This window comes from Monodon monoceros, unplaced genomic scaffold (genome assembly GCF_005190385.1).
Source record: "Monodon monoceros isolate NGI ecotype Baffin Bay Population unplaced genomic scaffold, NGI_Narwhal_1 Super_Scaffold_14, whole genome shotgun sequence".
In the NCBI taxonomy this organism is placed as follows: domain Eukaryota; kingdom Metazoa; phylum Chordata; class Mammalia; order Artiodactyla; family Monodontidae; genus Monodon; species Monodon monoceros.
This window is the reverse complement of record NW_021703770.1, coordinates 13,921,048-13,947,759: the sequence shown is the minus strand read 5'-3', so window position 1 is coordinate 13,947,759 and position 26,712 is coordinate 13,921,048. Positions and strand designations below refer to the sequence as shown.

The 26,712-nt window shown below is 44.0% G+C and overlaps 1 protein-coding gene across 1 annotated transcript in view; it reads left to right on the top strand.

The window, feature by feature from the left end:
- The window catches only part of FER1L6 (fer-1 like family member 6), a 174,826-nt gene that overhangs the window by 50,436 nt on the left and 97,678 nt on the right, over nucleotides 1–26,712 (top strand). The window contains exons 3-11 of the mRNA XM_029222558.1: nucleotides 3,205–3,325; nucleotides 6,012–6,066; nucleotides 6,163–6,294; nucleotides 10,603–10,665; nucleotides 14,986–15,064; nucleotides 16,469–16,625; nucleotides 17,243–17,429; nucleotides 18,446–18,638; nucleotides 22,941–23,290. Coding sequence (XP_029078391.1) covers nucleotides 3,205–3,325; nucleotides 6,012–6,066; nucleotides 6,163–6,294; nucleotides 10,603–10,665; nucleotides 14,986–15,064; nucleotides 16,469–16,625; nucleotides 17,243–17,429; nucleotides 18,446–18,638; nucleotides 22,941–23,290 — 1,337 coding nt within the window. The remainder of the gene's footprint in view (nucleotides 1–3,204; nucleotides 3,326–6,011; nucleotides 6,067–6,162; nucleotides 6,295–10,602; nucleotides 10,666–14,985; nucleotides 15,065–16,468; nucleotides 16,626–17,242; nucleotides 17,430–18,445; nucleotides 18,639–22,940; nucleotides 23,291–26,712) is intronic.

Genomic DNA, 26,712 nt, shown 5'->3' with positions numbered 1-26,712 from the left:
TATTTTTAGTTTTTTAAGGAACCTCCATACTGTTCTCCACAGTGGCTGTATCAATTTACATTCCCACCAACAGTGCAAGAGTGTTCCCTTTTCTCCACACCCTCTCCAGCATTTATTGTTTCTGGATTTTTTGATGATGGCCATTCTGACTGGTGTGAGATGATATCTCATTGTAGTTTTGATTTGCATTTCTCTAATGATTAATGATGTTGAGCATTCTTTCATGTGTTTGCTGGCAGTCTGTATATCTTCTTTGGAGAAATGTCTATTTAGATCTTCCCATTTTTGGATTGGGTTTTTTGTTTTTTTGTTATTGAGCTGCATGAGCTGCTTGTAAATTTTGGAGATTAGTCCTTTGTCAGTTGCTTCATTTGCAAATGTTTTCTCCCATTCTGAGGGTTGTCTTTTGGTCTTGTTTATGGTTTCCTTTGCTGTGCAAAAGCTTTGAAGTTTCATTAGGTCCCATTTGTTTATTTTTGTTTTTATTTCCATTTCTCTGGGAGGTGGGTCAAAAAGGATCTTGCTGTGATTTATGTCATAGAGTGTTCTGCCTATGTTTTCCTCTAAGAGTTTGATAGTTTCTGGCCTTACCTTTAGGTCTTTAATCCATTTTGAGCTTATTTTTGTGTATGGTGTTAGGGAGTGATCTAATCTCATACTTTTACATGTACCTGTCCAGTTTTCCCAGCACCACTTATTGAAGAGGCTGTCCTTTCTCCACTGTACATTCCTGCTTCCTTTATCAAAGATAAGGTGACCATATGTGCGTGGGTTTACCTCTGGGCTTTCTATCCTGTTCCATTGATCTGTATTTCTGTTTTTGTGCCAGTACCATACTGTCTTGATTATTGTAGCTTTGTAGTGTAGTCTGAAGTCAGGGAGCCTGATTCCTCCAGCTCTGTTTTTCGTTCTCAAGATTGCTTTGGCTATTCGGGGTCTTTTGTGTTTCCATACAAATTGTGAAATTTTTTGTTCTAGTTCTGTGAAAAATGCCAGTGGTAGTTTGATAGGGATTGCATTGAATCTGTAGATTGCTTTGGGTAGTAGAGTCATTTTCACAATGTTGAATTAGAGTCTTCAGCAAACAGGGCGGAGAGGAGTCAGGGCCCTCCTAAAAGTAAATAGCATCCATCCTACTGGCCATGGGCTGACCCTGTGGGAGACAGCGAAAACAAAGTCTACAGAACTTAGTGCAAGTTGGTCTTTCCTTCTTGGCCTGACTGGGGAAGTTAGGACTTTTCTGGGTGAAATGTTTAGAGATTCTCAAAGTCTGTGGCTCTTACATCTGTGTATTTTGAGACATAATGGCTATACCTTAATTTCCTAAAATTCCAATGATCCTGACGCATCCATTAATTAGCTACCCAAAGAGTAGTTGTTGGGTACCTCCCATGATCATCATTCATTCATTTATTTAACAAATATTAATAGAATGTCTGCTGAGCCTAGGGTCCTGTGCTCGGTTCTGGGTATGTAGTGGTGACATTGGATAGTTTAGAGGGAAGACAGCCCTGTGGAGGATTCTTCCGTTTGCCCCTCCAGATCTATCTTCCACCCTTGTCCACCTCTTCTCTGTCCCAGGAGGCTGACCTCTATGGATGCACAACCCAGGTCCCTTCCCCAAGGGGGTACCCCAGAAGGAGGTCTGGGGGAAGAAGGAGTGTGAGGTCAGGACCCAGTGGTTGGATGTGTCCCTCAACTGGAGGGTGGGTGCCCCTCCACCTAGGAAAGCCGACTAGACCCGACTTCCTCTCCTACCACTTTCTGGTAACTGTTCTCTCTCCTCATTTTGGGGGCCTCCACGTGGTATCAGCTTGGCTGCCATAGCCAAAGATAGCTGTACGACCCTTTGTGGTTTTCCTACACCCACGCCTTTGTAAAAAGTCCTCAAGTCATCCTGCTGTGGACGGGCCATCTGTTATCCATGGGGACCCTGATGCGGTAACTGCATTACAAGTGGAGAAAAGTGCTGTAAAGAAAATAGACAATGTGCTTACATGGAGACTATTGGGGTATCTCTTTTAGTGTGGTCTGAGAGGGGCTCCCTGAGTGGGGGGGTAATATTTAAGTTACAGCATCGAGGGTGAGCCGCCGATGGGTGGGCAGGGAGAGCAGCTCAGGCGGAGGGCTGCCTGTGAAGAAAGACTCCAAGCAGGAGAGAGCTTGTTAGAAGGGATGGAAGCCAGCCTGTGTGACTAGAAAGCACTGAGGGTAGGGCCGGGGGGCAGGTAGGCCAGGAGGAGGAGATGGCAGCCAGGTAGGACAGGGAATTAGAGTTGCGTGTGCACTTCGGATTTATTCTAAGTGCAGTGGAAAGCCATGGAGGGGTTTTCAAAAGAGAAACATGATTTTTTTTTTTTTAAAGTAGGTTGCAGTGGAGCTCCTTGGTGAGTAGATTGGAGAGAACAGAATGAATGAATGAATGAATGAATGAGTTAGCCATGGATGATGCTTTAGCTGACTGCCTTCCTGCCTGCAGGCCTGTCTCACCCTCCAGCACGTAAACCCCTAGAGGGAGGGGTCCACGTTTTGTTAATTCCTCCATCCTGAACATCTAACCTAGCCCAGTTTCTGGCATGTATAAGGTACCTAAGAATGATCACTGTAAACCTGATTCCCTAAGAGTTGCTCCTCATTCTTTTATTTTTTAAAATTTATTTATTTATTTTCTTTTTGGCTGCATTGGGTCTTCGTTTCTGTGCGAGGGCTTTCTCTAGTTGTGGCGAGCGGGGGCCACTCTTCATCGCGGTGCGCGGGCCTCTCACTGTTGTGGCCTCTCCCGTTGCGGAGCACAGGCTCCGGACACGCAGGCTCAGCAGCCATGGCTCACGGGCCCAGCTGCTCCGCGGCATGTGGGATCTTCCCGGACCAGGGCACGAACCCGTGTCCCCTGCATCGGCTGGCGGACTCTCAGCCACTGTGCCACCAGGGAAATCCCGAAAGCATATCTTTAAATTCATTATCCATAATTCCACAATACCAGGCATACAAATCTACTCCCTCTCTTTTTTGGAAACAGAAGATACATAGTATGTGTCTGGCTTTTCTGCCAATAAGATGTTAAGGTCCGTGTGGTCAAGGACTGTCTTTGACCAGTCCTTGTACACCTTACGGTGACTGGCATAGCCTGGACACAGAGTTGAGGTTCATATTGCCACAGTGTGTCATATTTAATAGATCTGTCCCTTTTGTTTGCTTTTCTAGATGGTCAAGGTGAAGCAGAAGCACCACAGGAGGGGCTTTCTCACCAGGAAGGCCTGGGAGGAGATTTGATTTCTGACAATGCTTCCACCTCTCGTGTCCCCTCAGCTCCTCCAAAGAGAAGGTACAGTATTGATACAGGCAATCAGCACACATTTGCTAGCACCTCCCCTCTGCCAGGTACTCCTGCAGGCTCTGGGAGAACAGAGAATAACACCTAGTCACCGTCTACAGGAGCTGAAGGTCTGAGGCAGGAAGACTGAGTGTTTTGTCTCCTCTACTTTCTCTATGGCAGTGCTGGCCAGGGTCCCAGCTCTACCAACGTCTAGTCTTAAATTTCCTGAGTTAAGGTACTCATGTCCCTCATTGTTCAGGAATGACAGCAGCAACAGGAGACAGAATCAGGTGCTGTCCCTCACCTGCTCTTTAATTCATCAAGATGCTAGATGTCTTGGCTTTGTGTTTGTCCCAAATGAGAAAGTGGTTCTTATACTACCCAACAAAAAGTCAGAACAAACTGGCCTTCTGCGTGCAATTTGTTGTATCAGTTAGCTATAGGTGCGTAACCAATAACTCCTAAGCTCAGTGGCTTAATATGAGCACTTATCATGCGTTAGTTTGGATAGTTTTACTGGTTCCACGTAGTCACAGGTATATGACTGATGTGTCTGTTGTCATTTGGCAGTTCTGCTGATTTTAGTTTGACTGTTGGTTGGTGGTGGGCTGGTCCAGTATTGCTTTACCTGGGACCACTGGCCTCTCCTCCATACGGTATTAGATCCTCCAGCAGGCTATTCCAAGCTTATTCCAATGGTGGTGATGGCAGGGTTCCAGGAGAGAAAGTGGAAGTACACAGGATCTCTTGAGCCCAGGCTTGGAATTGGCAAAAGTCATTTCTGCTGCATTCAGTTGACCAATGCAAGTCACAAGTCTAGCCCATGTCACAGCAAGAGGAGGCTACAAGTTACAGGGTAAAAATCCTGGATACAAGGAAGCCAATAATTGGGGCTATCAATGCTTTTAGTCTACCATATTTGTTTATGTCAATTTCTTACTAATGATAATTCCTCATGCCATCCCTTCCTTTTCCACTCAGAGTTGTTATTATCAGTAGGGCAAATTAGTGCTTCCTTGTGTGGCACATCCTAAGTTGGTATTACTGGGCTGTGACAGGATGGTACACAGTGTATGTGTGTATGGGGAGGGGGGCAGGGGGCGGGAGACAGATGGAAATCAGAAAAGGTGATAGCTCAGAGCTTGACCCTTAAAAGAAGATGTGAAGTTTGTACGTTCGTACTCACTGCAATGTCTCCCCCCTACACGGCACCGTGACAGCTACCACCCCCCCAAACCCCAGAATCAGGACTTCAGTTATTTTTTAATATCCTTTAACAGATCCTTTGCCATTTATTTCGCTTAGCATAGAACTAGTGGAGGAAGGCAGGAGAAAGAGAAGGAAGAAGTACGAGCCTTTTTCTTTCTCTTGGCCAGTGCATCCTCCATCAGTTAAAATTCTACCCACCTACCAATGTCCAATTCAAATCTGACCTCTGTAGTGATGTCTTTGTTGCTTACTTCGGCTCTCACAAATTTCTCTCTTCTCTGAAGTTCTATCACATTTTTTTCTACGACATGTCTTACACTTAATAGTTCTCCCTTTATCTGCTTTGGTCCTCTCTCCCTTGGATAGCTTGCTACTGCAAGGACCAAGATGATGGCTTGTTCATGTTTGTTTTTCCTCTGAGACTAGCACAGAGCTTTCACATGGTAAATGGTCAGTACAGGTTTGCCGTTTTATTGATGAACAGATACCCTTTGATATCTACCTTTTCTTACGTGCAATATTTCTTTTAATCCTAAAAGCAACCCTATGTGGTAGAAATTATTATTTCTATTTTTAGATGAAGAAATTAAGGCTAATATCACAATATTGGGGAAAACAAATATTCTAATTCAGATCGGCCTGACTCCAAAGCCTTGAGACTTTTACTAGTTTACTCTGTTCTCTACTGGACTCAATTATAATCAGCAGAAATGGAAGGAAGTCAAATGCGGCAGTGTTGCTAGAAGGCAAGAGAATAAAATTCAATAGGAACTCGAGCTCAGTTTATATCCCACCCATTGCTGCTTCTGTGGCAACAGGGATTCTTCACCTCTTTATGTTACTATCCAATTTCTAGATGCCCAGGTGTTGTACATCTGTTTTCAATTACTCATGACAGTCCTGCTAAACGAAATCCCCTGGAATGTGAAATCTCGCTGAGATGACATCTTGGTCATTCTTTGCAATTTTCTTTTTTACCAATTTTTTTTTTTTTTAAAAGCAATCACGAAACTCAGAATTGCTATATTTACCAGAAATGGCAAATTGGCCCTCTGGGTAGGATCAGACAGCAGATTAGGGAGGTCCTTATTTAGACCCAGCTCTGCCACTGGTTTGCTGAGGCATCTCAGTTTCTCATTCTGTAAAATAAAAAATAAATGATACTGATAGTCATACTCACAATAAGAATTGACATTTAGTCTTGCCAGGAACTGGGTTAAACCTTTATATGCCTTACATCTTTTAATTGTAGCAATCACTCCTTGTGGTAAGGGCTATTATTAGTGCCAATTTTAGGATGGGAAAACTGAGTCATAGAGAGGTTAAGTCATGTGTCCATCTATACTTATCTCCTCCAGAGGTGGAGAGAGAATATGTGGTATAAATAAAAGCATGTGGAAATACCTGGGAAAATATTTTCATGGCTTATGGATCTAAGGTAGGTTCTTACTTAATGAAACAAATATGTTAAACTTTCTTTCAATAGATCAAAACTGTTGACTAAGATCCACGATGGGGAGGTCAGATCCCAAAATTACCAAGTAAGTGATGAGCTCTTCCTACCAAGCCTCCCCCAGCTCTTCTTGTGTGAATGAACAGCCAGACCCAGAGTGTGTACATGCTGCTTTGTGTTGTAGATTGCCATAAACATCACTGAGGCCCGCCAGCTGGTGGGTGAGAACATCGACCCAGTTGTGATCATTGAAATTGGGGATGAGAAGAAGCAAAGCACAGTGAAGGAAGGAACCAACAACCCACTTTACAATGAAGTAAGTCACGGAGGTCACCAACTTCCTCTCCACCAACACACTCTTCACCACCACTCTGCAGCATTCTTCAAATAGAAAAGCCGTCGCGGAGCCTCCTTACAAAATTTTACAGACAATGGAAGGGAGAGGCAAGGAATTCCTCGTGATACTAAATTCATTGCTGTGTTTTCAATAGACCCATTTTCTTATTTCTTTAAAAAAAATATTTACTGGAGTATAACTGACTTACAATATCATATTAGTTTTAGGTATACAACATAGTAATGCAATTTTTAATACATTATGAAATGATCACTGCAGTAAGTCTGATTACCATCTGTCACCACACAAAGTTATTACAATATTATTATTATTATTTTTTTTTTTTGCGGTACGCGGGCCTCTCACTGTTGTGGCCTCTCCTGTTGCGGAGCACAGGCTCCGGACACGCAGGCTCAGCGGCCATGGCTGACGGGCGCAGCCGCTCCGCAGCATGTGGGATCCTCCCGGATCAGGGCACGAACCCGTGTCCCCTGCATCGGCAGGCGGACTCGCAACTACTGTGCCACCAGGGAAGCCCTATTACAATATTATTGACTATATTTTCTGTGCTGCACTTTACATCCCTGTGACTTATTTACTTTATAACTGGTAGTTTATACCTCTTAGTCCCCTTCACCTATTTCACACATCCCCCCAACACCCCTCCCCTCTGGCAAACACCAATTCGTTCTTTGTATTTGTGAGTCTATTTCTGTTTTATAAGTTGTTCCTTTGTTTTGTTTTTTAGATTCCACATATAAGTGAAATCATATGGTATTTCTCTTTCTCTGACTTATTTCACTTAGCATACTACCCACCAGGTCCACCCATGCGTCGCAGATGGCAAGATTTCAGTATTTTCTATGATTGAGGAATATTCTATTGTGTATATATACCCCATCTTCTTTATCCATTCATCTGTTGATGGACACTTAGGTTGCTTCCATATCTTGGCTATTGTAAATAATGCTGCAATGAACATAGGGATGCATATACGTTTTCAAATTAGTGTATTTGGTTTATTCAGATAAATACTCAGAAGTAGAATTGCTGGATCCTATGGTAGTTCTGTTTTTAATTTTTTAAGGAACCTCCATACTGTTTTCCATAGTGCTTGTACCAATTTCTTATAAACTCATCTTCATCTGTCATAAGCTCTGAGTTTATATCCAATAAATGTGCTGGTTAGGGAGAAGACATACATTCTTCTGCATAGCAGAAACATTGAAAATTTAATTATTAATTTTGAAATAGGCATGCTGTGTTGGAAAGTACAACAGTGGTATTTTTCTAAGCAGCGCAAAAATTGTAAAGGAAAGCATCAAGGAGAGACACAAAGCTTCTAAATTTATACACACTAAATTCTTGTTTTTAAATAAAAAGATTAAACAGTTTTTAAAAATGGTCAGAGATACAGAGTTTAAAATGATATATGTGAAAATATATATGATATGTGTTTCCCCCTGATCTTTGATCTCTATCTAATCCCATAGTGCCCCTCCCTGGAGACAGCCATTCTCCCCAGGCATTTGTGTATCCTTTGCAGAGATATTCCAGGCCTGCATAAGAATACAAACAGATACTGTAGCCAAATGGTAGCATTCTATACACACTGTCCTGGACCTAGGTCTTTTCACAAAACAATGTATCTTGGAGATTAGTCTGTATCTAGACATATAGTTCAGGGCTTCCCTGGTGGTGCAGTGGTTGAGAATCCTCCTGCCAATGCAGGGGACACGGGTTCGAGCCCTGGTCCGGGAAGATCCCACATGCCGCGGAGCAACTAAGCCTGTGTGCCACAACTACTAAGCCTGTGCTTTAGAGAACACGAGCCACAACTACTGAAGCCCACATGCCTAGAGCCCGTGTTCCACAATAAGAGAAGCCACCACAATGAAAAGCCCATGCACCGCAACGAAGAGTAGCCCCCACTCGCTGCAACTAGAGAAAGCCCCCATGCAGCAACAAAGACCCAACACAGCCAAAAAAAAAAAAATGTAAATAAATAAATTTATGTATATATACATATATATATAAAAGACATATAGTTCAATCTCATTTTCCCTTCTTTGCTGTAGAGTTTTCCATTGCATTGATATATTATAATTTACTAAACCAATCTCTCATTGATGGATATTAAAATTTTTTTCAGCCTTTGGATACTACTTATAATGATATTTAAATGGCATAACTAGGGTGAAGAGTATATGCATTTAAAATTTGATATGACCACACTGCCCTCCAAAAAGGTAACAATCTGTACTCCAGCTAACAGTGTGCAAGAGTACTTGTTCCCCCCTAGGCACTTCAACACCATGAATTGTCAAAAAATGCAGTAAACTCTTAATTAATATTTTAATGAGAGTGGTAATTGAAAAGGCAGGCAGAGAGAGTATGCATAATAATATATATAGAAAATTCCCAAATCACATTTGAGCTCTTAACTCCTTTCCTCTTTATCATTCTTGCCTCTGAGACTTTTACGATGTGTTTAAGTGACAGCTTTCTCCTTTCTGCTCTACGCCTCAGCTCCATAACATCTTTCGGCCTGAATGCGATATGAAATGACGTGCATGAAAATGCTTTCGAACTGCAAAGCTCTACAGATTTGTTGATGATTTTATTAATGTTTGCTTTGTGCATACAAGTCCTGGATCTAAATGACATTCAATTAGGCTAAGTGTAATCATTGGGAAATCAAGTAAAAAACAAAGAAGTGGAATTAAAAATCTTTGTTACAGATTTGGACTCTAATTTTTCAAGCCCAAAGATCATCAGATGTTGAAGGAACCAGTTAGTAGAGGCTGGGGAATATTTCCCAGCTAGAAAAATGTGTGTGGGTTCAGAGGTCCAGGGAACATATATGAGGCAGCTAAATCTGAAATACTGTATGTGAAACTCAGTGGAAGGCAATAAACATTAGAACTAATTTATTGATCCGAAGGAACCCCCAGCATCTCATACACCAGAGAATGAAGAACTTCATGCAAGTGTTTTGGACATAAAAGAAATTCTGAACACCGAAGCTCTTAAAAACTTTAAACATGTATATGAAAAACTTCCTGAAATGTTATACATAGTTTCCTGTTCTCTTAAACAGGAGACACTGAACATAACGTAACTTTTCATTGATATTGAAAGACGGCCATTTTGAACGTCTCTTATTATGGTATATGATGACATCTTTCAGCTTTCACGTTTTGATTTTTCTGTGTTGCCTTTAACGGCAGGCTGTTAGTGGTCACTTCTCCCTTTCCTACCGCTGTCATTTTTGTCTCTAATGTCCTTGTGTCATACCTCCATCTTGCAGCTCAAACACAAAACAATCCATGAAACAACTTCCTACTGGCCTCTCCCAACCCCATCAGTCCTCAAAACACACAACCCACAGCAAAGCACTACACCAGTTTTCTACATGAGGAGCCTCCTACTTCACATTTGGGAGGCACTCAATAAAGTTCCAATGGTGAAACGTCTAGCACTTGAATTCCTTTTATAGTAACTTCAGGAGAACTCAGCTTTGGTCCCCAGCCCAGCAATAACTAGCTATATGACTCCAGGCATGTCTTTTAAATTCTTTCATCTTCAGTCTTTTTAACTGTAGAATATGGAGAGCAGTCTATATATTTTCTTCAACTGTAGAATTCAATTGCTTTCCTCAAATTAGAAATCTCCCTTACCCATAATTTCTTTTCATTCTTTCCCTGGTCAATCTTGGGAATTTCACAGGAACGTTTGAAGCTGAAAAATCCTGAGAAAATCAAATTTTAATCAAGTTCACTCCAAATTAAAACCACACTGTGATATACTTTCACTCATCATTATATATAGGCAACAAATAAATAGATAGGTAGATAGATACATAAATGTAAAAGAATTGAAAATTCAAGGGTCGGCAAGGGAATGGCTATTTTCATATGCTGCCAGTGGGAACGTAAAATGGCTTAGCTCCTTTGGAAAAAAATTTTATGCTAGCTACTAAAAGTTTACAGACACACAAGCCATGACCCAACAATTCCAATTCTCATGTCCATTTTAGAGGAAAACTTAAAAATGTGTTGTGTAAAGATGTGATTGGTGATAGCCTTTCTTTTTCTACTTGAAAACAATTGAAAACAGATTAAATGACTTTCAGTAGGGCTGGGCCGATCAGTTGGTGACACAGTTCTGTCATTGAGAACCTTGCAGCAGTTTGTTAGAAAAATGCAGATCTAAATCTATTCCAGGAACAGAGTTCTTACACGCAAGCCAGGAATTTATGGGCAGAATGAACTTTATGTTTTCCAGTACTTTGTCTTCGACTTCATTGGGCCCCAATTGCATCTTTTTGACAAGATCATCAAAATCTCAGTAAGTATACCATTGCTGGTGGGGGTGAGGGGAGGTGGAAGAGATTCTAGGCTTTGGGAACTCTCTAGGGCAGCTCAGTCTGTTTACGGATGAATAGATTCAGGAGTGTGAGTGTGGGTTGTTGAGTTTAAAACCAACAGAATAGAACTTGAAATAATCAGTGCAGAGGCATCTGGGAAGGAAAACAGACTCAAGAAAGGTTCTATACTTGCTGGAAGCAAGTTGTAAGCTACCATCAAGCCATTGTGTAGCTGACTAATGTAGGAATGTGAAATATATACGTGAAGTATAAATGACATCTTAATAGATTGCCATTTTGAGTTGATTTCTTTCTTTTTATCAAACAAATGTTAGTATTTCTCTCTTGGGGTGATAGCCATGCTAATAATAATTAGTCACACCCCCCATTCCCCTCCTATTTGGTAATAAATAGAGAAATAGGAAAAAGAAGCAGGAAGCAACCCAATATATCAATAATGCTGAGTCGGAAAATGTGATTTGGAGCAAGTGGTTGCCATTTGGAGTCTTAATAGTTGCCTCGGAGTGTAAACATCAGGACCTGCCCACGGGGAGTTGGGTCGGCTACAAAGAGCCTTCCTCAGCCCTGCCGGGCGATTTCCTGTCTCCACAGATCAAGTGTGAGGAGTAGAGATGGAGACAGCTTCCTGGTCCACACAGGTGCCTTACTAGGTTGGCCCACCATGTAGAGGGCAGGAATGAGAAGGAAAGTGCCCGTGTTGAAGCCGTATTAGTCCAAATGAGGGTAGGGCAGGCCAACCGGGATCACTGCCAGCTTCACATCACACCACTCAGTAAAGGAACAGAGAGCTGTGTGGATGGCTCATTGCATCCATCTCACCAGACTGAGAAATCTCTGCTTCTCCCATGAAGAGCACAGTGGGGGTGTGTATGCCTTAAAGTGGTGGGGATGGGCAGGGGGTTTGAAGGGTAGGTGCTCTCTTCCCAATAAATTCTGAAAGAACAGAATTCCTACTTTATGTGACAACGTAAGACGTGTGGAGAATGAGGAAATGTTTTGAACAGTGACACCAACCCTGATCAGAGTTATGAAGATGGCAAAACTTGTCTTGAAGACTTCCTTGCCTGTCATTATCACCCACTCAATCTCTATTATATAAATTATACTATATTATATTACATTACATTATATACATGCATATTATATATAAGTCGTACATTAAGGCTTAGGTAATAGTGGAATCATGATATTCTCTTTCCCGGGGGCACTTGAAGAATGTGACCCTTGAGTAATGAAAAGTCAATAGGAGCCAAACATTCTTCACACGTGAATTTCAGGCGTGATGACAGGTGGTGAGAAGATATTTCAGGACGTGGGACGTTTTCCAGGCTGTCTCATTGCATCACTCAGGCAACCACCTGTTTGTGGGATCGGCTTTGTAACAGGCACCTAGGGGGCTGTCTAGAGTGCAGATGGACAGTTAATAGCTAGGTTTTTAAAAATTAATTAATTTTTGGCTACGTTGGGTCTTTGTTGCTGCGTGTGGGCTTTCTCTAGTTGCAGCAGGGGGGGGCTACCCTTCGTTGAGGTGAGGGGCTTCTCATTGCGGTGGCTTCTCTTGCTGCGGAGCACAGGCTCTAGGTGCGTGTGCTTCAGTAGTTGTGGCACGTGGGCTCAGTAGTTGTGGCTTGCAGGCTCTGGAGCACAGGCTCAGTAGCTGTGGAGTATGGGATTAGCTGCTCCGCGGCATGTGGGATCTTCCTGGACCAGGGATGGAACCCACGCCCCCTGCATTGGCAGGAGGATTCTTAACCACTGCGCCACCAGGGAAGTCCAATAGCTAGGTTTTATATGGCATCATAGACAAGGGTCATGACTCTCTGCGGGGCAAGTGGATTTTTAGCAGAGGATCAAAGCTGGTATTGCCTATCTCTGCTCTTCTCACTTGGAAGAAAAGAATACTTTGGTCTCCCTAAAAGACACTTGGGGATAGAGACTGAAGATTTTAAAGGGAAAACTACCCTTGAAAAGGGAGTGTTTAATATAAGTTTTCTGTTAGTCCATGAACCAAAAGTTAACACGTCCAGAAAAAATTCCATGTGGGAGAAGGGGGCCAGTGCTGTAAGCAAATGCTGTTGGGACAGCCAGGCTGTAGCAGACCCTGGTGGTGCCAAAGACCGTCTTCCCTTGACAGTGGCCCCAGGCATGCAGGGCCCCCTTCTCTCTGTGTGAGATGCCCTTGTTCTTGTAACCTAATGCCTGACCACACCAGCATTGCCTGGTGCTCACACTGGGTGGATGATGTGAGGAGGCCTCCTGTTATTTAAAGATCCATCTGGGACTCTGGCTCATTATGCCCATAGGGACCAAGATGCCTTTGATCTGAGAAGAGAGCTTGAGTTAGGCTCATGTTCTTTTTTTTTTTTTTTTTTTTTTTGCGGTACGCGGGCCTCTCACTGTTGTGACCTCTCCCGTTGCGGAGCACAGGCTCCGGACGCGCAGGCTCAGCGGCCATGGCTCACGGGACCAGCCGCTCCGCGGCACGTGGGATCTTCCCGGACCGGGGCACGAACCCGTGTCCCCTGTATCGGCAGGCGGACCCCCAACCACTGCGCCACTAGGGAAGCCCTAGGCTCGTGTTCCTGCTCAGGGCTTTGGGAAGCTGCAGTAGCAGCTCTAAGCATGAGGGGTTTGAGGTGAGTTTTGTGCCTGTGGATTTAAATAGCTCCTCAACTGAAGCCAAACTGTCCTTACTTCCCCTTTGTTCTCTAACACCCTTGCAAACTTTGGACAAGGGAGGAAGAGTGGGAAGGGCTTTCATTTTCTTCATTTTTTGAAATCAATTGAATGTATTGTTTCTTACTGCCTCTTTCAAAAGGATCTGTTCAGAAGCTACAAAAGTCTCTCACTCATCCATCATTCAATTAGTCAATCACTCATTAACTCACTGAATGTTTATTGAGTGTTTATTACGAACAAGGCCATGTGGTAGGTAGAAGAAGGTAGGAAACTGTACTTGAATCAAGGAACTCATAGAATTTTACAGTTAGAAGGAAGCCTCAGAGACCATCTAGTCCAACTTCCAGCTGGCGTAGGAATCCCTCTCCACCACCTCCATGACACATGACATGGGGTTCTTGGGCACTACTTGATTATATCCAGAGATGGGGAGGTCACTACTCCTAGAGTAGCCCATTCCATTGCTGGGAAGTTCTGTTATAAAAATTGCCTTTATAGTGAGCTGAAATCTCTCTTCCTGTAGCTTGGGAACCACACAGGGATCCTCCTCCCTCTTCTAGATGGCAGTATTTTCAAGTGTTGAAGACACTTGAGTTACCATTGCTCTTCTTCCACACTCTCAGTTTTCTCTTTTCTGGGTTAAAAGTTAAACCACTGGGGGCTTCCCTGGTGGCTCAGTGGTTGAGAATCCGCCTGCCGATGCAGGGGACATGGGTTCATGCCCCGGTCCGGGAAGATCCCACATGCCGTGGAACGGCTGGGCCCATGAGCCATGGCCGCTGAGCCTGCGTGTCCGGAGCCTGTGCTCTGCAACGGGAGAGGCCACAACAGTGAGAGGCCCGCGTGCCGCAAAAAAAAAAAAAAAGTTAAACTACTCCTGATTCTTCAGCAGTTTTTCATGCAGTGTGACTTTTGGACTCAGGCCCAGCTCTGCCAGCTTCCTTTAGAACTTCTTAATTTTAATAGCATTAACATAAAAATGTGCTGCTCTAACCAGCCAGGCACTGTGCTGACTTCTAATCAGACAAAGTATTGAGGACGACAGCCTCCTTTGTTCTGACTATTGTACGTGTCCCAAACTTCTCAAGGCAATAAGGATGAGTTCTCTGAGAAAGTGGTGAGCAAAGTGTTGTGGGATTTTAGGAGAGAAAGGGAATACTTTCATCTGTGGAGGATCAGGGAGGGCTGCTTGGAGGAGGCAGCATTTGCTCTAGGCATTTAAAGATGGATAACATTTCAAGAGGCAGAGATGGGTTTGAAGAGTGGGCTGCCCTAGAGTTCATTTTGGCTACAAACAAACAAACAGACAAACAAGCAAAAAAACACGTTTTAGGCAGTGAGATTTGATAGGTGTCCTTCAATAGAAAATTAGCTAAAATCCTGCTAGGAGATGAGATACAGCTGCAATACTTTGGACGCCCTGTACAGCCAGCCCTGAGGTTTGATAACCAAATGTCACTGTGCTCCAGATAAGTGTGAAGGCCAGACAAGGTTCAAGGCCTAGAATCCTCTTTGAATGGGTTTGTCATGAACCCATTTCACAGATTTATCCTCAAGGAGAAATCTAGTGTTGTCAGACTCACCGCTCCATCTCTCCCCAGGTCTTTCACCACAAGCTGATAGGAGGTCTACTGATCGGCTCCTTCCAAGTGGACCTGGGGACCGTGTACAACCAACCTGGTGAGAAAGCATTGCCTCCCAATCTCTCTCTGTTACTCTTCTCTTACTGTGACACCTGAAGGTCAGTTAGTTTATGTGTTCTTCCATGTATCCATTTATTCAATAACACTGAGCACCAGTTTTACAAAGTGGAGCAAGACATGTGGCTCTTTTATTCTAAGTTCACAATCTAATGATGCAAATATCTTATATGTTCATATGTCCGAGCAGTTTAAAATTTTTTTTTATAAATTCTGTCTAATTTACTGCTGTTCACAATCTAATGATGCAAATATCTTATATGTTCATACGTCCGAGCAGTTTAAAATTTTTTTTTCATAAATTATGTCTAATTTACTGCTGTGAGACACAAGAAGGAAAGTTGGAAGGGTGTAGAAGTTAAGAATATGAACTCTGGGGCCAGATTGCCTGGCTTCAAATTCCACTCTGCTCTTTCCTAGCTGTGCAACCTTGGGTTAATAACTTGACTTCTCTGTGCTGCTGTTTCCTTATCTGTAAAAATGGGGATAAAATAGCACCTCCTTATAGGGTTGTTGGAGGATTCAGTGAATATATACGTAAGTGAATATATGCATAAGAATGTATACATAAGCACTTTATAGGATCTAGCACAGAATAATGACTGTGACATGCCATCTGTGGGCTTGCTGTAATTATTACTATTATCCCTGATTTGTCAGAGGAGCTAGGTAGTTTGTCCAAGGTCAAGAGCTAATAAGTAACAGAACCAACAACACACACACATCTTCTCATGAAAGGCCCCTTCTCTTCAACAGTGATTCCAACTCACATGACCCCAAGGGGGCCAGGCAGTGAGCATCGCTGAGTGCAGTGGGCTGGGTTTAATGCAGTCAGGGGTGACACAGGCTATGGGAAATGGGGGGCAGGGCTCACAACTCTTGTGGAAGGAGTAGCATCTACTCAACTCCTTACCACCTACAGTCGTGTGGAAATGTGGGCTCCGTGTGGCCAGATCTAACAGTTTTTAAGAAGGTAAGCCTGAAGTCTAGATTTTGTAAGAGTTTTGAAGTTTGGGCTCACCGTGTAAGTCAAACAAAAAGATCCCTGAGCAGCGTTTATGGCCTGTGAAATCACGTGTGGCTTCTGCACTGCATTAACGTCCTCCTCTCCGGTCAAATCTAGACTCCTGTCCAGGCAATTTCCACTGCGTTGAAGGCTTCCCAACTCCCTGTGGCAGTTTGGAGAAAAAGATGGAGAAGTGGGTAGGAAGAGAGGAGAGGAAGGAAAGGAGGAGAGAGAGGCAGCACAAGACTTGGAAATAACTGTGCTGAGCTGGCCCCTCCTGGGGAGTAGACGGTGGGGAGGCTTCGGGTTGGAAGAGAACTGGATGGAGCGTCGGGGTGCATCAGTGCAGGATATCTGAGCTGTCAGGACTTTTTGCAGGTCATCAGTTCTCCAACAAGTGGGCCCTGCTAATGGACCCCGGCAACATCAGGACTGGCACGAAGGGGTACCTGAAGTGTGACATCAGCGTGACTGGGAAAGGAGATGTCTTAACGCGCAATCCCAAAACCTCTGATGCCAAGGAGCAAATAGAAAAGTGAGACAGGTCCATTGAGGACCATGCAAGAGAAATGATATGTGCCAGTTTCCATGTCTCTTTCTTCTTCCTTTCCTTACGGGTTCATGAGAACTTCCAAGTTCAAGGCCTGTCCAGTGGGGATTCTGCTTTATCAGAGGCACGACGATGTGTCTTATCAAAGGCGTCACTATCCTTTGGGAGGTCATCTTCTAGGACAAGAACAGCCTGCCTTCCTATAATAACCCATAATAGATAAGCTGTTCTTGAGCCTATCCTATTGACCTGAATTTAGTTGATTTTTCTTTGAAGGAAGAATAATTTCAGCCACTAGCTTGTAAAATGGGAAGACTTTATGTGCCTCTTCTAAGTGTTTATTCTTTAATTCCAGGACCTGAACGAGTTTGCATTCACTCTATTTTTTTAAAATTAATTTTTATTGGAGCACTGCATTCACTCTACTCATACTCTGTGCTGTCATCTACACTAGAAGGAAAACTCATTTTAGCGATGACTCCTATCTTTTCAGATTTTTCTCCTGTATCAGAATTCTTTCTGCCTCCAAATTGCCTCTACCTTTTCTCTCTACTCTTTCAAGTGAGAAAGCTTTTTTATGTCTTATTTTTGTCCCCCCCAAGGAACCTTTTGATCCCACAAGGGTTTCCATCAGAGAGACCCTGGGCCAGATTCTACGTGAGACTCTACAGAGCTGAAGGGCTGCCCAAAATGAACTCCAGCATCATGGCGAACATCACCAAAGCCTTTGTGAGAGACAGTAAGGACCTCGTGGATCCCTTTGTGGAGGTCTCCTTTGCTGGACAGACGGTGAGGAAGGGTCATCACCAATCCTGGCAGGCCTGGACTGGAATCTTGCTCTTTACCCAGGACACTGCTGGTCAAATGACATTAAGTTAAAATCAAAATTAGGAAGTGCCCAGAGAGAGGAAGCTTGTCACAAAAAGGTTTTACATCGCATGGCAGGAAAGTAGCGGAGGGTCACCCACTCCCTCACCATTGGAGCTCGTGGAGAGAAGTGAGGGGAAGATCACAGTGCAGCACCCAGGCAGGCAGGCCTCCTCCCTCACCTCTGGCTGCTTCTCTGAGCTGTTGCCCAGTCCCCAGCCCCCAGAGGATTACCACCTCCCTTTCAATCTGCTCTACAATCTACCCAGCTAGTCCTTGTCCTGTGTAAGCCTGGACATCCCTGTTCCCAGCTGTTCCCTGCTCAAGAGCCATTGGAAGTGCTAGGGCCTGGGCACATGGTCAGAGCTTAATCCTGGTTGGCTGGACTTGGAAGCTTCAGCTGACACACATGTTGTCTCCACCCAGCCCCTCCCGTTGGCAGGGTGAATCTTGGACTATTTCTATCTTGGACCCCATTGGCATATATAGGACATATATAACCCCCATATAGAACACCACCTCCATTGTATGACGAGGAAACTGAGGTCCAGACTAGGGAAGGGATTTGCACCAGGTCCAACTTTTATAAAACATGAAGTCAGGCTCTAACTGTATCTGCTGCAATCCTGGAGATGTATGGCACTCCTTCATACACAGGTGTCAAGTTCACCCCAACCCAGTGGATGATGAGAACTTCCTGAGGGCAGGACCTGTGACAATTCACCTTTGTCCCAGATGCCCAGCACAGTGTCTGGCACAGAATAGAACATCAGTAATGTTCATGGGGTGTAACTGTTTTTCTTGGGTGTCGGTGGAATCAGGTTCATTATTTTTGACAACTCACTTTGTATTTCCAGCTGGTGTGAAGTTTTCTTTAGTCGGTCAAGGGCTCCTTTCATTTCCTTCCGTGGCTCACATTTTCCTGGCTTTGTTTTTAGGGGCGAACCACGGTGCAGAAGAACTGCGCCGATCCTGTGTGGCATGAACAGGTGGTCTTCAAGGAAATGTTCCCTCCCTTGTGTCGGAGGGTGAAAATCCAGGTATGGGATGAAGGCAGCGTGAGTGATACAGTGCTGGCAACGCATTTCATCGACCTGAAGAAAATCTCCAATGAACAGGATGGAGATAAAGGTAAGGCCGCACGTGTCTGACTTGGAGATTGGGTCTCCAAATGATTGATTTAGAGCCTTCATCTTCAGAAAGAGAGGGTTGGAGCAGGCAATGTCTTAGGCATCTTCCATCCTCTGTGTGGTCTGTGGCTTGGGTTGGTTCAGGGTGGTGAACAGAGCCAGACTCTGGGAACCACGAGGCTTGTTCCCTGTTCCATGTCTTCCAGGAACATTGCTGTGTGTCCTTGAGGAAGTCACTCCCTCTCTCTGGGCCTTAGGTTTCTTAATTGAAAAATGAAGATTTTAGATTAGATAAGAGGTTGGCAAACTGTAATCCATGGACCACATCTGGACTACCACGTATTTTTGTATGGCTCACAAGCTAAGAATGGTTTTTACGTGTTTATTTATTTATTTTAAAAAATTAATTATTTATTTTTACTTTTGGCTGTGTTGGGTCTTTGTTGCTGCGCGTGGGCTTCCTCTGGTTGCGGCGAGCAGAGGCTACTCTTCGTTGCGGTGTGAGGGCCTCTCGTTGCGGTGGCTTCTCTTGCTGCGGAGCACGGGCTCTAGACGTGCGGGTTTCAGTAATTGTGACACGTGGGCTCAGTAGCTGTGGTTTGCGGGCTCTAGAGCGCAGGCTCTGTAGTTGTGGCGCACAGGCTTACTTGCTCCACGGCATGTGGGATCCCAGACCAGGGCTCGAACCTGTGTCTCCTGCATTGGCAGGCAGATTCTTAACCCCTGTGCCATCAGGGAAGTCCCGGTTTTTACGTGTTTAAATGGTCCAAAAAATATGGTGCCCTCAACTCACAATGGGAACTCAAGAGCATGAATATTTCAGGGAGGTCCTGCTGACTGCACTCAGAGAGCCAGGGCAAGAATGGAGAGTCCCAGCTAATCCACAGAGTCAGGCAAAGGAGTCTTCACCCAAGATAAAGCTCTTTATTTATAAAACCTAAATTAATACCTGTTAATTCTCTAAATACCCCAATCTACCTTCCCTTTTTTAAATCCCAATGCAGTCTTCCTCTGCACTACAAATTTGCATTGACCAATGTATATATTTGTGTATATGTGTGTATGTGTGTGTGTATGTGTGTATACACACACACACACACACACTATACTGAAGGCGTGGCTTAAGCAGAGAACGAGATTTACACATATTTGTGCCCTGCACAGAGTGACACCATAGAAAGGCCTTGATAAATATCTACTGTTTAAATATTCATGATGTGGGAGGATTTGCCACAGGATTTCTTTCTGCAGAAAGCACACTCTGTCCACCTACAGGACTTCTCAACCAGACATAAACATGTTACCCACAGACTTCCCTGGTGGCGCAGTGGTTAAGTATCCACCTGCCAATGCAGGGGACACGGGTTCGAGCCCTGTTCCGGGTAGATTCACATGTCTCAGAGCAGCTAAGCCTATGAGCCACAACTACTGAGCCTGCGTGCTGCAACTGCTGAAGCCCACGCACCTAGAGCCCACGCTCCGCAACAAGAGAAGCCACCGCAATGAGAAGCCCATGCACAGCAACGAAGAACCAATGCAGCCAAAAATAAATAAATTTAAAAAAAAACAAACACGTTACCCACAACTTTTCAGAAACATCTTGGTGGGTTCAGGGAGATGTATAACAATGGTTTAAAAAGTAGACATCGGGGGCCATGGGAGGGGGACGGGGGGGAATGGAGAGAGGAAGTTTTCAGGCATAAAACTATTGATAACAATAAAGCATATGGAAACTTCTCCTAGTCAAAAAGCAAGGGGATTGTTAAGCAAATTATGATATATATACTTATTAAGAGTAATGGCTAACATTCTAGACATCTCTTAAAGACTTGTGTGAAGCACTTAATATTATCTCTTTTAATCTTGATAGGTGAGATAGGTACTATTAGCACCCCCATTTTACAATTGAGGAAACCGTGGCATTGGGAAGTTAAAAAACTTCCACAGCTTGAAAATGGCAGACCTGAGAGTTGAGATTTGAACCCAGGCAGTCAAGCTCAGGACCACCATGCTATATACTGCCTGTCAAAATGGAATATTCTGTTGTCAAAGAGATGTTTGCATAGACACTGTATATTTTCCCAGATGCTCTGTATTAAGAAGGGAAACTACTTATGCTAAGAGTAAGTTAAGATCAGCAGGCCTTTTCAGTTCTACATTTAGAACATATCTCAGAATATTTACTTCTCTCAATCTCCACTACCATCGCCCTGGTCCAAGCCACCCCTGTCTTCAGTTTTTTTTTTTAATATAAATTTTTAAAAATTTATTTATTTTATTTATTTATGGCTGTGTTGGGTCTTCGTTGCTGTGCGCAGGGTTTGTCTAGTTGCGGTGAGCAAGGGCTGCTCTTCGTTGCAGTGCGCGGGCTTCTCGTTGCGGTGGCTTCTCTTGTTGCCAAGCACGGGCTCTAGGCGCAGGGGCTTCAGTAGTTGTGGCTCGTGGGCTCTAGAGTGCAGGCTCAGTAGTTGTGGTGCACGGGCTTAGTTGCCCCGTGGCATGTGGGATCTTCCCAGACCAGGGCTCGAACCTGTGTCCCCTGCATTGGCAGGTGGATTCTTAACCACTGCGCCACCAGGGAAGCCCACGTCTTGAGTTTTGATGGAGAAGTAGTGCTTGAACCACTGTGCCCACATCCATTCTTTGTTTTTAAATTTTTATTTATTTATTTACTTATTTCTATTTTAGGGGAAAAGCTAAAGTCTTGACAAAAACATGGTACTAAAACAGGAAACTAACGAATGCAAAACAAAACAGAAAACAAAACAAAATCAAACCAGCATGGACTTCTGTTTCCACCTTTGAAGATAACTGATTCGGGACTTGCCCTAGCACTTTATTTAGTTGTTTTCTAACTTTTTATTTTATATCAGAGTATAGTTAATTAACAATGTTGGGTTAGTTTTACAAAGTGATTCAGTTATACATATACATGTACCTACTCTTTTTCAAATTCTTTTCCCATTTAGGTTGTTACATAACATTGAGCAGAGTTCCCTGTGCTGTACAGTAGGTCCTTGTTGGTTACCCATTTTACATATAGCGGCCCACGTCTGTCCTTAGAACCCATCACATAGTAACCAGGGTGATCTTAAAAACACATAACCGGTTAGGTCACATCTTTGCTTAAACCCCTCTAAAATATTCCCATAATTTCTAGGATACAGTCCAAAATCCTTATCAAGCCTCCCGAGACCCGCTGACCTCTCCAAACTCTTCTCACCCGCTCACTCTCTGGACTCCAGCCACATTGGCTTTCTCTTCCAGTTCCTTCTATCTCCAAGCCCCTTTCCAACTGCCATGTGCTCTTCCCTCTGCCCAGAACTCTGTCTCCTCTCTCTCTGCCTAACTCCTCTCTCCACGCCACACCAACCTGTTTTGTGTCCTTGCTGCCCAAGATACGTCTCCTTCATAGCATTTGTAATGTGATGTGAATATTTATTTGTTTAATGTTTGTATCTGCTTTATTCTCTACTGGGCTCTGTGTTTTGTGTCTACCATGATGCCTGGCACATGTTAGGAGTCAATAAATGTTTGATCAATGAGTGAACAGATGAGGAAGCAAGTTGGCATTCATAGTCTTACTACAATTGTGGACAAGCGTAGACATGCATGGAAGAAAGACTAGAAAGGATTGTAGCAAAATGGTGGTTGTGGTTGTGGCTTTTGGTGATGGGATATTCTTTTTTTTTTAATTCATTAATTAATTAATTTTGGGCTGCGTTGGGTTGCTGCGCACGGGCTTTCTCTAGTTGAGGCAAGCGAGGGCTACTCTTTGTTGCGGTGTGCAGGCTTCTCATTGCGGTGCTTTCTCTTGTTGCGGAGCACTGGCTCTAGGTGAGCAGGCTTCAGTAGTTCAGGCACGTGGGCTTCAGTGGTTGTGGCATGCGGGCTCAGTAGCTGTGGCTTGCGGGCTCTAGAGCACAGGCTCAGTAGTTGTGGCACACGGGCTTAGTTGCTCCGCGGCATGTGGGATCTTCCCAGACCAGGGATCAAACCACTGTGCCACCAGGGAAGTCCGAGATATTCTTTTTTGTTTTGTTTTGTTTTTTGGCCACGCCAAAAACTTGCAGGATCTCAGTTTCCCAGCCAGGGATTGAACCTGGGCCATGGCAGTGAAAGCCAAGAATCCTAACCACTAGGCAACCAGGGAACTCCCTGTGGCAGGATATTCTGTAAATATTTTCTCTTGTCTTTTCTTTATATTTTACATTTCTAAATGAATGTGCACAATTTTCATAAAGCAAAAAATAGCCACAGCTTGAAAGCATAACTAGGCGACTGAAGCTTGGTATCTTTACAGGCTTTCTACCCACATTCGGACCTGCCTGGATTAACCTGTATGGCTCACCCAGGAGCCAAAGTCTGATGGAAGACTACCAGGAATTGAATGAAGGTTTCAGAGAAGGCGTGTCGTTCAGGGGCAGAATTTTGGTGGAGATTGCTGTGGAGATCCTCTCGGGAGGGACACAAGAGTTTAAATTCTCCAAGGCACTCAAGGAGCTCAAGCTGTCTTCAAAGGACAAAGACTCCAAATCTTCCAAAGGCTCAAGTAAAGACAAGGGTGACAAAACTGATGGAAAAGCCCAGCAGGCTTCAGACAAAACCAACTCAACAGAGGTCGAGGTGGAGCCTTTCGATGCGCCTCTGGAGGTAGGTCTGAGCGCTGCTCCACCGCGTCTGTGATTTGAGCCCAGAGCAGGGACAGCACCTGCCACAGGCTTCCAAAGACCCACAGAGGTGACACTGCCCCTCCAAAACATGTGTTGGCTCATGTATTCCGGGGCTGGTCCTCTGCCTCTTCCTGCTCACATCACAGCCATCTGCTCATGATACGTTCCATCCGCGTCCCCCCCAAATACGGATTCCCATGGCAACCAAAGTAAAAGAGAAATAAAAGTGCTCTGGGGGAGCTGGTGGGAGTGGGTGGTGGGGTGATGGACTGAAGTCTATCCGTGGCCTTATTTTGTTTAGTTTTGTGAGCTTAACGTACGCTCTGGATGTGAGATAATGTGGGATGAGGGATGAAGAGGAAGAAGAGTGGGTGACAAGCTGTGGGATGAAAGAAAGTGAGAAACCTATTCTCCTGCCCCCCCCCCACCACGGCTGTGGGGAAATCACAGCTGGAAGGAATGGTTATCTTTGCCTGTGATTCAACATAATGCACAGCAGCATCTTTTAGCCCAGTTCTGTGTTATGGTAGAGAGATCTGGGGCTCCAAGAGGAATACAAACCATGAATATCCTCTCAATTGTTTAGTTCAGCAATAGTACTTTGTAGTTGCAAACGAAGGAATTTTATGCTTTGGTGGGTAGATTATAGCTTGGATGATTCTACCTCTGGGAGTGGGTTTCTCAGGTCATCCAGGCAATAATTTTAGATGGGGGAAGGGAGGTAATGGCCAGTCTTCCTGAGCTGTCCATTCCTGGTAGAGACTAGACAGATGGAAGGATTTTTAGTATGTGGGTCACCTTAGCTTTGGAAGAGCCACTTAATTTTACTGCTGGGAGCTAATAAATCTTAAGAAACAGTGCGGGGGAGAGGTTGTAGCTCAGGGTTGGAAATCTTGGGGATTGGTCCTATTCATGGCTCTGATACTAACACCCCTCCGTGTTTCAGTTTACTCATCAACAGAATGGGGTGGTAATGGTCCCTCTGTCGTAGGCACCTCCTGGAGTGAATGAGGGAATAGTTGTAAAATGGTCCGCAGAGTTCTTAGCACATCCATGGTGAGCAGGCAATACCTTTGCTGTTGCTGTGGTTATGAGTGTGTTTCTATGGTTTACTCCCACCACCAGGGGAAGGTTATTCAGAGCTCTCCACCCTGCTTGACTTTTTTTGGACTTTGCCAAAAATTGTGGGTAGCTTAGTGGCCACCTAAACTGATATCCCCTGTATCTGTCCCTGTTGAATGTCCCATTCTTTTCTAAACAGAGGTTGCAAAGTGGAAAGGGGCTAGTTGAAGATTTCTTTAACCTAAGTCAATATCTTCAAGATATTTTGCTGAGGTCATCTGAAAAAGTAAAGTCTAGCAGAAAGCCAGGGTGACTGGGAACTTATGTGGGGTAGAGCATCCATTTTTCTACAAGGCCAGGGAGCCATCTTGGCTATTGCATGATCTGAGGGGTAAAATTCAGACCCTTATTTCATTCAAACTTTTATTTCATTCAAACCCTTATTTCTCTTCCCTCCTCTCTTAATCTTGGCTTTCTGGTTTGTGGTCAGTTCCTTGCTGTGTTTATTAGTTATCTATTGCTGTATAGCAAATTACCCCCAATTTTAGCAGCACGAAATAAACAAATGTTTATTTCCTCTGTGGGTGAGGAACTTGGGAATACCTTAGCTTGGTGGGTCTGGCTCAGAATCTCTCATGAGGTTCCCATTTAGATGTTGGTAGGGGCAGCACTTATCTGAAAGCTTGACTCAAGCTGTAGGATCTAATTCCAACATGGCGCACTCACATGGCTGTGGGCAGGAGGCCTCAGTTCCTCACTACATGGACCCTTCCATAGGCTGCTTGAGTGTCGTCGTGGAAGATGACTTCCCCCAGAGTGGGTGATCCAAGAGAGAGCAAGGCAGAAACTGCTATGTCTTTTATGACCAAATCCATGGAAGTCACACCCTGACATTTAGGCCACATTCTGATTGTTAGAAATGAGCAGCAAGTCCAGGCCATGCTGAAAGGGGTGGGGGGGCGGAAATTAGCCTTCACCTTTTAAGGGGAAGATTTTCCAAGAATTTGTGGACATATTTTAAAACCACCACACTGGGCTCCTCCCTTTCCCAGAGTCTCAACAGCTCAGAGTTTGCCCTTACCAACATGGTAACATCCCTTTTCTGCAGCATCTTCTTCTTTTTTAGCTCTCCAGGGTCCTCCAGCTCTAATCTCCTTTGCTGCAGCCTTACTCTCATTGCATATCTGGACAAATGAAATCCCATGTTGCTGGCTTTCAAAACTCACCCTCATCACCACCATCAAAGCTTTTCTCCCTTAGGTCAAACTTCGTATTCATTTTTAAATCCTCAGCATTGGAAGGAATAAAAATAGAGTCTGACTCCATGAAATTTATGGTTATAGAAAGGGAGATAAGACATACAAAATAAATATACAGGAAGTGGAAAGTGATAAGTGTGATAAGTAGGGACAGAGAAAGTGCTATTATTTCCTGGAGTGAGTGCCGTATAATGATTAAAATGTTGGGCTCCCAAGTAAGACAGCTGGGTTTAAGACATGGCAGTATGGTGCAGTGGTCACTGCCCCAGCCTCTGGACAAACATTCCCTCTGTTTGAATCTTTGAGCAAGTGACATAAGCTCCTTAGGTTTATTTCCAATAACAACCTCTACTTCATCGGCTCACAGTGAGGATTTAATGAATTAATACAACAAAGTGCTTATTAGAGCCTGGCACGTAGTAAGTGCTCTATAAGTATTAGTCATGTTTAGTAACTTTGGACAGATATCTTAATCTTTCATGGAATTGCAGTGTCTTCATCTTTAAATGGGTATAATAGAAAGATCCCCCTCCTAGGATAGTTATGAGAATTACATGAGGTAATGTAGGTAAAATTCTTCATACCACATCTGACACATAGTAAGAGTTCTGTAAACATTACCATCATCATTTTTGTAACTCAGGGAGTCAATGGATGCTTCCAGAAGAAGAGGCATTTGGGTTGGACCTTGAAGGGTGGGTGGGATTAAGACATGAATTATAGTTGAAATACTTACGGTGACTGCCACTTGTAGCATTGATATGAGTAGGCTTTATAATAGGTATTGCACATGGATGATCTCATTTCTTCCCTGTGTGGGTCCTACTATGATGTTTATTTCACAGACAAGGAAAATGACACCCGGGCAATGGACATGGCTTGCCCAAAGTCAACAGCTAGGAAGTAGCAGAGTTGGGATTTGAAGAGGGGATTGGCTGGCCTTGGAACCTGCTGTCCCTCTTCCAGGCTCTATGGCCTCCATTCCCTTCTGGTCTCTGAGTGGTTTTTAACCTCCTCCCAGATAGTAAACTTGGCCCCACGAAGGCACGATAAGGGGCTGGCTTACAGCCAAGGGACACAG